The following is a 12471-nucleotide window of genomic DNA, read 5'->3' on the forward strand; positions in this document are numbered from 1 at the left end:
TCAAAGCCATGCAATTACACGGAAATTAAACAACCAGCTTCTTAATGACGTCTCAGTAAATAATGAAATTAAGGCAGAAATCAAGAAATTCTTTGAAACTAATGAAAAAAAAATACAGCATACCAGAATCTGTGGGACATAGCCAAAGCAGTAAGAGAAAAGTTTATAACACTAAATGCCCACATTAAAAAGTTAGAAAGATCTCAAATTAACAACTTAAGATTACAACTAGAGGAACTAGAGAAACCAGAGTAAACCAACACCAAATCTAGCAGAAGACAAGAAGTAACAAAAGTAAGAGCTGAACTGAAGGAAATTGAGACACAAAAAAACACGCAAAAAATCAATGAATCCAGAAGCTGTTTCCTTAAAAGAATAAAGAAGATTGATATATTATTAGCTAGGGGGATAAAGAAAAAAAGAGAGAAGATCCAGGTAAACACAACCAGAAATCACAAAGGGGATGTTATCACTAATCCCACAGAAATACAAACAACTCTCAGAGACTACTTGGAACACTCTGCAGACAAATTAGAAAACCTAAAGGAAATGGATAATATTCTAGAATTATACAACCTCAAGATTCAATCAGAAAGAAATTGAATCCCAAAAGCAATGGCAACAAAAGCCAAAATTGACAAATGGGATCTAATTAAACTAAAGAGCTGCTGCACAGCAAGAGAAACTACCAACAGAGTGAACAGAGTGAACAGGCAACCTACAAAATGGGAGAAAATTTTTGCAATCTACTCATCTGACAAAGGGCTAATATCCAGAATCTACAAAGAACTCAAATAAATTTACAAGAAAAAAACAAACAACCCCATCGAAAAGTGGGCAAAGGATATGAACAGACATTTCTAAAAAGAAGACATTTATGCAGCCAACAGACACATGAAAAAATGCTGATCATCACTGGCCATCAGAGAAATGCAAATCAAAACCTCAATGAGATACCATCTCACACCGGTTAGAATGGTGATCATTAAAAAGTCAGGAAACAACAGGTACTGGAGATGATGTGGAGAAATAGGAACACTTTTACACTGTTGGTGGGACTGTAAACTAGTTCAACCATTGTGGAAGACAGTGTGGTGATTCCTTAAGGATCTAGAACTAGAAATACTATTTGACCCAGCCATCCCATTACTGGGTATATACCCAAAGGATTATAAATCATGCGGCTATAAAGACACATGCACACGTATGTTTATTGCAGCACTATTCACAATAGCAAAGACTTGGAACCAACCCAAAATTCCATCAATGATAGACTGGATTAAGAAAACGTGGCACATATACATCATGGAATACTATGCAGCCATAAAAAAGGAGGAGTTCGTGTCCTTTGTAGGGACAAGGATGAAGCTGGAAACCATAATTCTCAGCAAACTATCACAAGGACAAAAAACCAAACACCGCATGTTCTCACTCATAGGTGGGAATTGAACAATGAGAACACTTGGACACAGGAAGGGGAACATCACACACCAGGGCCTGTCATGGGGAGTGGGGAGGGATAGCATTAGGAGATATACCTAATGTAAATGACGAGTTAATGGGTGCAGCACACCAGCATGGCACATGTATACATATGTAACAAACCTGCATGTTGTGTACATGTACCCTAGAACTTAAAGTATAATAAAAATATATACATAAAAAAATTAAAAGGCTATTAACTTCAAAAAAAAAAAGCCTACCAACAAGAAAAAGCTCAGGACCAAACAATTCACAGTCAAATTTATAACATGTATAAAGAAAAGCTCATATTGCTCCTACTGAAACTATTCCAAAAAACTGGAGAGGAGGGACTCCTCCCCAACTCATTCTATTAAGCATCATCCTGGTACCAAAACCTGGCAGAGACACAACAACAAAAAAAACTTCAGGCCATTGTCCTTGGCAAACACTGATGCAAAACTCCTTAAAAAATTACTAGCAAATCAAATCCAACAACACATCAAGAAGTGAATCCACCATGATCAAGTAGGCTTTAACTTTGGGATGCAAGGTTGGTTCGACACTTGTGAATTAATAATTGTGATTCACTACATACACAGAACTAAAAACAAAAATGTGATTATCACAACAGATGCAGAAAAAGGTTTTGATAATGTTCAGTGTTCCTTCATGTTAAAAGCCCTCCACAAACTAGGCATTGAAGGAACATACTTGAAAGTAATGAGTCATTTCTGAAAATCCTACAGCCAAGATAATAGTAAATGGGCAAAAGCTGGAAGCATTTCCCTTGAATAACAGAACAAGACAAGGATTCCCTCTCTCACCTCTCCTATTCAACATAGCACTGGAAGTCCTAGCTAGAGGAATCAGGAAAGAGAAAGAAATAAGAAGTTTCCAAATAGGAAGAGAGGAAGTTAAACTATCCCTGTTTGCAGGCAATATGATTCTATACCTAGAAAACCCCATAGTTTCTGTCTAAAAGCTTCTTGATCTGATAAACCACTTCAGAAAAGTTTCAGGATACAAAATTAATGCACAAAAGTCAGCAGCATTCCTATATACCAACAAATCTAAGCTGAGATAAATCAGAAATGCAATCTCATTAACAATAGCCAAATAAGAAAAAAATTCCTAGGAATATAGCTAACCCAGGAAGTGAAACATCTCTACAACAAGAATTACAAACCACTACTCAAAGAAATAAGAGATGACACAAATAAATGGAAAAACATTCCTATGCTCATGGTTAGGAAGAATCAATATTGTTAAAATGGCCATACTACCCAAAACAATTTACAGATTCAATTCTATTCCTATGAAACTACCAATGACATTCTTCACAAAAGTAGAAAAAACTATTTTAAAATTTATATGGAACCAAAAAAGAGCCTGAATAGCTGAGTCAATCCTAAGCAAAAAGAACAAAGCGGGAGGCGACACATTGCTTGACTGCAAACTATACTTCAAGGCTGCAGTAACCAAAACTGCATGGTACTGGTACAAAAACAGATACCTAGAACAATGGAACATTACAGAGCCCAGAAATAATTAATGCTGCAAACCTACAACTATCTAATCTTCAACAAAATCAACAAAAAAAGAAACAATGGGGGAAGGGACTTCCTATTAAATAAATGATTCTGGAATAACTGGCTAGCCATATGCAGAAGATTGAAATTGTACCCCTTCCTTAAACCATATACAAAAATCTACTCAAGATGTATTAAAGACTTAAATGTAAAACATAAAACTATAAAACCCTGCAAGGTAACCTAGGAAATATGATTCTGGATGTAGAACTTGGTAAATATTTCATGATGAAGATGCCAAAAGCAATAGCAACAAAAACAAAACTTGACAAATAGGACCTAGTTAAACTAAAAAGCTTCCACACGGCAAAAGAAACTATCAGCACAGTAAACCAACAACCTACAGAATAGAAGAAAATATTTGTGAGCTATGTGTCCAATAAAGGTCTAATATCCAGACTCTATAAGGAACTTAAACCAGTTAACAAGCAAAAAACAGACAACCCCATTAGAAAGTGGGCAAAGGAAATGAACAGAAACTTCTCAAAAGAAAACATACGTGTGGCCAACAAACAAATGAAAAAATGCTCAACATCACAGATCATTAGAGAAATGAAAATCCAAACAGCAATTGAGATAGCATCTCACACCAGTCGTTATAACATAACATATGCTGTCAAGGTTGTAGAGAAAAGGGAACATTTATACACTGCTGGTAGGAATGTAAATTAGTTCAGCCAGCATGGAAAGCAGTATGGCAATTTCTCAAAGAACTTAAAACAGAATTACCATTCAACCCAAGATATTCCATTAATGGTTATATACCCAAAGGAATATAAATCATTCTATCATAAAGACACATCCATGTAGTATGTGCATCACAGCACTATTCACAATATCAAAGACATAGAATCAACCTAATTGCTCATCAATGATAGACTGGATAAAGAAAATGTGGTATGTAAACACCATAGAATACTATGAGTCATAAAAAAGAACAAGATCATGTCCTTTGCAGCAACATGGATGGAGCTGGAGGCCATTATCCTAAGCAAACTAACACAAGAACAGAAGAGCAAATACCACATTTTCTCACGTATAAATGAAAACTGAACATTGAGTACATATGGACACAAAGAAGGGAACAATGGACATCAGGGCCTACTTGAGGGTAGAGAATGGGAGGAGGGTGAGGATCAAAAAACAAATCGAGTACTATGCTGATTACCTGGTGATGAAATACTTCTGCACATGAACCCCCCCATGACATGAAATTTACCTATACAACAAACCTGCACATGTACCCCTGAAACTAAAATAAAAGTTAAAAATAAAACCCCAAAATTAGACACACAGTCTGTTCATGAGGCTTGATGGAAACAGCAGGCAAGTTTATCCACTACTGGTGGGATTACAATATGGTACAACCCCTATCAAGGGAAATATGGCAATATTATCAAAATTTCAAATGCATTTCACCTTTGTATAAGCAAATATACTTCTGGGAATCTGGTTCACAAGAAAGAAAGCTAAGAAAGGCCACATGTGGTATAGTTTGTAATGGCAAAATATTGGAAACAACTTACGAGGGTAGCAATGTGGGTTTATTGAAAGCTAAGGTAGTCTATAAATGATTCGCTCTGCAGCTTTCTCTCTCTCTCTCTCCAAGCAATCAAAGAACTAGAACATTACTAATAACCAACAACTTAAATCAACCCGTGTCCTTCTCACCCATCCAGAATGTTTTCTTCTCTCATTTCCAGAGTTAGCCACTATCTTGTATGTCATTTTTATAGTTTTTTCATTTTTTATGTATCCCTTTTTGAGATTTGCTTCATATGTAAATATGCCTAGGCAATATATTTCCAAGTTTTCCTTCATTTTGAGTTTTATGATAAGTAGGTAATTCTAAATATTGTCACTGTGGACTTGTGTTGTTTATTCAACATTATTTTAATTATAGTCATATTGTGCATGGCTGTAATTCAGTTATTTTCACAATTGTATAATACTTCTTTGCATTAATATGTCATGACGTATTTATGCATTAATATGTCATGACATATTTATCCAGTATTTTAGTATTGGTAATATGGACTGTTTCCAGTATGTTGTTGTTAAAAACAGTACTTTTATGAACATTATTGTGCATGTTTCTTGGTAAACATGTGGAAATATTTTCCTTAATTAAATCTTTAGGAGTGCAATTGCTGAATTATAGATTGTGTACACATTCAATTTTACTAGCTGATGTCAAACTGTTTTCAAATAAGTTTCACCAATATAGACTCTTATTAGTAATGCATAAAAGTTTCTTTTCTACTACAAAGCAATAAGAAAAGATAAACAACCCATTCAAATCTAAAATAAAAGTTGAAATTAAGTAAATAAATACATAAAAGGTAAGATACTTGAATTGGCACTTCACAAAACAGGATAGCCAAACAGATAATAGAAATATTAAAAATGGGCCGGGTGCAGTGGCTCATGTCTGTAATCCTAGTACTTTGGGAGGCCAAGGCAGGTGGATCATCTGAGGTCAGGAGTTCGAGACAAGCCTGACCAACATGGTGAAACTGCAAAATATAAAAATTAGCTGGGCATGGTGGCATGTGCCTGTAATCCCAGCTACTTGGGAGGCTGAGGCAAGAGAATCACTTGAACCTGGGAGGTGGAGGTTGCAGTGAGCTGAGATTGTGCCATTGAACTCCAGCCTGGGCGACAAGAGCGAAATTCCATCTCAAAAAAAAAAAAGGAATATTAAAAATGGGTCAGCTTTGCCAGTTATTAGGAAAGTGTAAATTCAAATCACAGGAAATCCCACAAGATGTCCACCTGAATGGCTAATGAAAAGGCAAATCATATCAAGCATTGGTGAGATTATGGAGCAAATGGAATGCTCACACATTGCTGATAGCAGTGTGAATTGGTACAATGATGTTGGAAAATTGATTGCAGTATTTATGACAGCTGGATGTATCTATACTCTGTGATCTGTACTCTGTGATCCAGCAATTCCATTCCTAACCATATATCCAAAATAAATGCATACCTATGTTCTGCAAGAGATATGTACAAGAATATTCATAGCAACACTATAATAGCTAAAACCTAGAAATATCCAATGTATATTGACAGTAGAATGAATATATAACATTTTTGGTATTTTTCATATAATAGAATACTGTACAGCAGTGAAAATGATGAACTACAGGTGTAGGCTTCAAAATGGATGACTCTCAAAAATACAATGTTGAGCAACATAAGCAGGACATATGAACACTATACCTTAGATTTCATTTACATACAAATTGAAAAAGTATACTAAACTGAATATATATTTCAGAATACAGACAGAAGTGGCATAACTATAAAGGAAAGCAAGGGCTAATTACCATAAAATCTTGGGAAGCAGTTATCTCTGGGGAGGAAGGAGAATGAAGCAATTGAGGAGAGGCATGGAGCACAGATATAGCAAATATTCTCCTCCTTTACCTGACAGCTCATTTTAATGCTATTCTTTAAAGAATATAGGTATTTTCTGTGAGCTTTTTATTTGTTTGTATGGCTTATTGTACAATGAGCTTTTGTGTAAGGTAGCCAAAGGCTTCCGCAGTCTGACATTCGTTTATGTCTCCCTCAGTTTCAGGCTTGGTGGGCATGTGGTCAGAGTCTAAATCGACAAGGGGTGGGGATTTCACCAGCTGAATTACTGTCCAATAATTAGTTTGTTACCTTCCCTGCCTTAACTCCACCTCAACTCAGTGACTTTCTTAACTCAGATTCTGTCCCTGACAATACCCAACTTCAGGATATTCATTTCTATTACTCAGAACTTTTGGTAACAATGACAGAATAGTAAGTCAGACTAGCTGAAGCAGAGGGCTGATTTATTGCCTCATAACCCAACCATGAGAAGGGTGTGTGAAGAACTGCTCTCAAGGTAAAGGAGGGAAGCCTGGCTGTGTCATCTGAATCTTCTCTCACCATCACTTCTCTCCTTGTCTCAGTGTATCAGGGTCGTTTTTCTCAGACAATTGATCTCCACCCCCAGACTTAGGTAACCACTTCTGGAATTCCCTGGTTCATATATATCACCTTTTCCAGAAGAAGGAACCCCCTTTTTCCCCTTTCATTACTCATTCAAATAAAATATGTTAATAGACCAGACCAAGTCTCGCACACAACACACACACACCCCTACCTGTGGTCAGGGGTCAGGCTTTCATGATTAGCAGTCCCCATTAGACTCACAAGTTGATGGTTCAAAGAGACAACAATTCTTCACAAGAAACAGGGTGCTGTTCAAAGAAGTGGGGAGGCATGCTGAACACACACACTGTAGATGTCCAATGTATACATGATACATGTTTTCTACTATTTTCTGATTATTTTCTCCCTACCACTGTGATTTCAAGGGCATCATCCCTCTTCAGACCTAGAATTCCACCTTCCAGTTACTTTCTTGATGCATCTGAAAGGCCGTCTCTGAAACAGCAAAGTGCAACAATTAGTCATTATGTATTCAAGGCAAATTTGTCTTACAGAGTTTTTTGCAGGACCAGGGAAGAAGGAAGGAAACGCCCAGTTTGATGCTGGGAGTGGTAAAATGATAAAGTAGATCTGGGTGGGGTTTGTAGCACCAGAGCATAATGGGGAAACACCTTGGTTTTGTAATCAAGACTGGATCTACCAGTGACTTGCTGAATAACCTTCGGTGATTCCTTTCTCTTCTTGGGTCTCACTGTATTTCAAAACATGAAGAATTTCATTGTAATGTTACCTAATAAGTGAGCCAGCACTTCTACTCTGTGAGAAAGTAGGAAAACTCTTGGGACAATCAGAGATGATGTGATGTAATGTCCATTAGTTCTTCCTGTGAATAATCCTGAGGGAAAGCCCCCAGGTCCCTCCCAGAATGGGGTGGATATTTCCCAATACAGCTAAGGAATTATCCTTTGTAAATACCACAGACCCGCCCCTGGAGCCAGGCCAAGCTGGACTGCATAAAGATTGGTATGGCCTTAGCTCTTAGCCAAACACCTTCCTGACACCATGAGGGCCAGCAGCTTCTTGATCATGGTGGTGTTCCTCATCGCTGGGACGCTGGTTCTAGAGGCAGCTGTCACGGGAGGTGAGTGAACAGGTGACCTGCTGGGCTGGGTTGGACTAAGGGGAGACCCTCTGGGACACCCTGGGCCAGGACAGGGAGCACTTCTGAAGCAGTAGGCAGCACTGGAGCCCAGATTTCAGCTTTCTGTTCTTTGCCATCATATTCAGAAAAAATAGGACTTTGGCTGGTGGACTCCACGTGCTTTCCACCTCAGTGACTGAGATATCAGGACTGTTTGTGGAAATAATGTTGGTATGTGGCCTTGGCCTCAGATGTCAATACCTGTGCAGAATGTGCAATAAAATAATGAACTCCAGGATTTTAAACCTTGGGTGTGGACACAGTCCCCTGTTTCTCTGCCCCATAAAAGCACTGGAGTAATCAGTACTCTAAAAGGAGGTTAAGAAACAACAAGCCTTCAGGAATCATGTTGTTTGAGGACCCCCATTTTATAAGGAGGGAACCAAAATGTAGAAATGAGTGAGCAATTGCCAAGGTAATTCCCAGAGCCAGGATGGGGCTCAAGTCCCCTAGTATGTGGCTCAGGGTTCTTTCCTACTCCAATGCGCTTCCTAACAAATGACAATGTGTCCTCTTCGCTGCTGGGTGTCACCCCAGTCTGACCACTGCTCCTGAGAGACTTGGAGTGGAGGAAGGGGGAAGAAACAAATACTCAAGGGAACTCTGGTCCTGTAGACCCCCCCAAAAAAGGAAGAGCCTTCCAAGAGTGTAGCTCCCCCAGGTGTACCTTCCCTACTCAGGTCATGGTTTGAGGATGCTGCAGTAAGCAGTGGATGGACCCAGACCCAGAGGAAAGACATGGCAGCTGAAGCAGGGGCTTACTGGGTATAAATGTGGGCTTGTTTCTTCTTTTAACAGTTCCTGTTAAAGGTCAAGACACTGTCAAAGGCCGTGTTCCATTCAATGGACAAGATCCCGTTAAAGGACAAGTTTCAGTTAAAGGTCAAGATAAAGTCAAAGCGCAAGAGCCAGTCAAAGGTCCAGTCTCCACTAAGCCTGGCTCCTGCCCCATTATCTTGATCCGGTGCGCCATGTTGAATCCCCCTAACCGCTGCTTGAAAGATACTGACTGCCCAGGAATCAAGAAGTGCTGTGAAGGCTCTTGCGGGATGGCCTGTTTCGTTCCCCAGTGAGGTGAGCAGTAGCTGGAGAAAGAGGAGACCCCTGAAGACACAAAAGAAGGCTGAGCGGTGGGGAAGCATCCCAGGTTGGTGGGAGGGAGGTTGTGGGAGGTGACAGAAAGACTGGGAGACTGAGGGGTCTGAGAGGCTATAACCAGAGTGCCTAGAAGGATGATCTGTCTTCCTCACTGCCTCTGAGTGCTTTGATGTGCTGACTCTCACCTCTGATACTCTTCTCTTCCACAGATGGAGCCTGTCCTTGCTGCACCTGTGCCATCCCCAGAGCTACAGGCCCCATCTGGTCCTAAGTCCCTGCTGCCCTTCCCCTTCCCACACTGTCCATTCTTCCTCCCATTCAGGATTCCCAAGCCTGGAGCTGCCTCTCTCATCCACTTTCCAATAAAGAGTTCCTTCTGCTCCACTTGTTTCTGGTTCCTATGACTTCTGGGCTCCTGGATGCTTTGGGGAAATGGATGCAGAATTGGGACTTCTTCTCTCCAGTGAAGAGGGGAAAGGGTCCCACGGTGAAAGAGAGCAGGGCGGGGGGAGGAAACAGGAGGCCCATTGCTAGGGCTTCATATTACAAATCCAATAATCAGCCCCAGTGCTGCCAGCTCCTTTTCACCAGGAAATGGAAACATGGAAATCTTGCCTTTGGCCAAGGACCAGGAAAAACACAAAACACAAAAAATAAATAAACATTACATAAACCATAAGCAGGTCTTTTTTTTCCAATCCACCATCAGTCCTGACCTGGCTACTGTCGGCCTTGCCAGTGTGACCAGCCAACCCTTATGGCTGCAACTACAGCTCCCCACTTCCTTCTCATTAATGTTTCCCAGGAATCTATATCTTTTCAACACCACATAGAAAGGATGATGTTACAGATGCTGCGAAATTCCTGCTCTTTAGAATTTCACTGGTTTATGCCTGAGATTCCTCCATGATGTAGCATTCCTTTAGGTTAAGCAATATTCTCTTCCAGATTTCTGTTTTAAGATGTGAATGAGGAGGCGAGATACACTAAGTCCTTCATACTATGGTGTCAGAGGTTTGGGTGAATAGCATTCTCTGGAGACATACATGTTAGGGGCAGGGCAGACTTGAGTAGTGGAGAAAGGGGCAGGAATATGAGCAACCTCATGGCTCTCCTGTTGACCCACTCTTCCCACTGCGATTGCACAAGGAAACTCTCAGAGAAGGCCACAACCCCCAGGAGGGGAGCAGCCTGGGTGAAGGGGAATAAGCACAGGCTTGACAGTCAGGTGATCTGAGCACTGGCTTTGCCTCCCCACGTATTGGGTGACCTCTGGCAAATGTATGTCCCCCTTCCAGGCCTCAGAGGTCTATTTCAGTTGAGGGGGTAAGGTATAATTATTCTGCAAAGGAAGGTCTAATCCTGCCACTCTGGGATATGAAACAGCTCTTCTTTGTGTATTGGGTTCTTGCTCTGAGATGACATGGGGAGCAGAGGCTTGGGGTGAGACAATGTGGATCCCTGCACCACTTTGCCCCATCCACGAGCATCTGAGCCATGATTTTTCCCTATTGTTCAGGGGCTAGTCCGAACAACTGTAGGGCTTTGACACTAGGGTGTCTTGGAGTACAGGTGACAACAGTACCCAAACTTCTGACTTGACAAATACAAAATACATCATTGGAGGAAATAATGGTTTCTGTTTTTTAATATTTACTCTATTTCCTATACCTAGTAGATTACATGTATTGTCACTTATTTTTCATAAGTCCCTTTCAGATGGCCATTACACATATTTTATTTTCTAATTTTGTAAAAAGATTGAAGCTAAGAGAGATTAAATAACCATTAAAAGCCACAAGGTTAGTAAGTGATAGTAAATGATATTTTTATTATATGCTAGCAACAATCAGTTAGACATGCTGCATTTTCTATTATTAATATCAACAAAATCACACCATTGCTATAAATAAACAAGAGAGATGCAGAGCTTTAGAAAAGAAATCTATGTAACTTTTCAGAGGCATATAAAAATGCTTGAATATACACATACTCACAATACATGAATATGCACATATCACAATACATGAAGACTATGTGGTGAAGATGTCACTATTTACTCAATATTTAATATTTATTTAATTTATCCCTAAGGTGTATTATACCCCAAATCCATTTTTAATATGGTGTGGTTATGGAGGTTAAGGGAACTTGAAACCATACTTAAGTTTATGGGGAAGCATAAATTCTTGTGAATAGGCGTAGATGTTTACAAATGAAGATTAACCCTAGGGCTCTGGAACCTCCTAGACTTAAAAAAAAGTTTTGCAAAGTAACAATAATCAATATGTTGTTTTTATTAGAAGAATAGTCAGGTTGAGAAATCAATAGAAAACAAAACAAAACCCAGAATCAGGCCTCATTATATCTAATTCAGGTAAAGATCAATGTCAAGTTCCAAAACAATGAAGAAAACTTGAATTTTTTAAGAAACAAGATTCAGACGGTAGGTTCACTATTTACAAAAACAAAAGAACTAACTCTGGTCTGAATTCAGGCAAAGATTAAGCCACTGAGAGAGAAAAATTGAGAGGTTCCAAAAAGACACTTTCTTTTCACTCAGGAAGCAGGCCAGGATGACAGTCCATGCCTAGCAAGGTAGCAGAGCAACTCAAGATCTCACAGAAACCAGTGGTATCTTCCATCCAGGATTTGCTGTGGAACAGAGACTGTAATTCCTTTCATGTTCAATCAGGCAGGGACACATCTCCCAGGAAGACCTTGCCATTTGGAATAGTCCTCTGACTGCAGTAGGAGAGGGTGGAGCTGATACTGGGCCCCTCAGGATCCGCTGTGGCGCAGTGGCTGGAGATCCCGATCTCATTGGCTTAGAAGGAGTGCACATCTTCCAGCAAGTTCCTGCGGAGACGTAATAGTTTCCTGATTCCAGCAGAAGGAGCTGAAGCTGGGAATGGCCCCCCCTTGGGATCTGCTGTGGGATGGAGGCTGGAGAGTCCATCTTGTTGGCCAAGACAAGTACATATCTCCCTGCAAGTCTCAGCACCGAAAGGATAGTTCAATTACAGCAGGAAGTGTCAGAGCTGAGACTGGATCCCATCTCGACCTGCTGTGCAACAGAGGTTGGCAAGCCTGTCAGGGAGGCTTAGGATCTTAGGCTATGAGATATGTGTGAGTCTCTCTCTGGGTTGTTGTGTGAGCAGCTCTGAGCTGGGACCTCAGCTGATG

General features: G+C 40.1%; 1 protein-coding gene across 1 annotated transcript; it reads left to right on the forward strand.

Annotated features, from left to right (window-relative positions):
• Positions 1-8022: 8022 nt before the first annotated feature.
• Positions 8023-9670, forward strand: PI3 (peptidase inhibitor 3). Its single transcript, XM_003825950.5, has 3 exons — positions 8023-8127; positions 8986-9261; positions 9495-9670. Exons 1-2 carry the CDS (start codon positions 8049-8051, stop codon positions 9258-9260), a joined length of 354 nt encoding a protein of 117 aa, XP_003825998.2. The 5' UTR covers positions 8023-8048; the 3' UTR covers position 9261; positions 9495-9670.
• The last annotated feature ends 2801 nt before the right edge of the window (positions 9671-12471 follow it).

This window comes from Pan paniscus, chromosome 21, assembly GCF_029289425.2.
Source record: "Pan paniscus chromosome 21, NHGRI_mPanPan1-v2.0_pri, whole genome shotgun sequence".
NCBI lineage: Eukaryota > Metazoa > Chordata > Mammalia > Primates > Hominidae > Pan > Pan paniscus.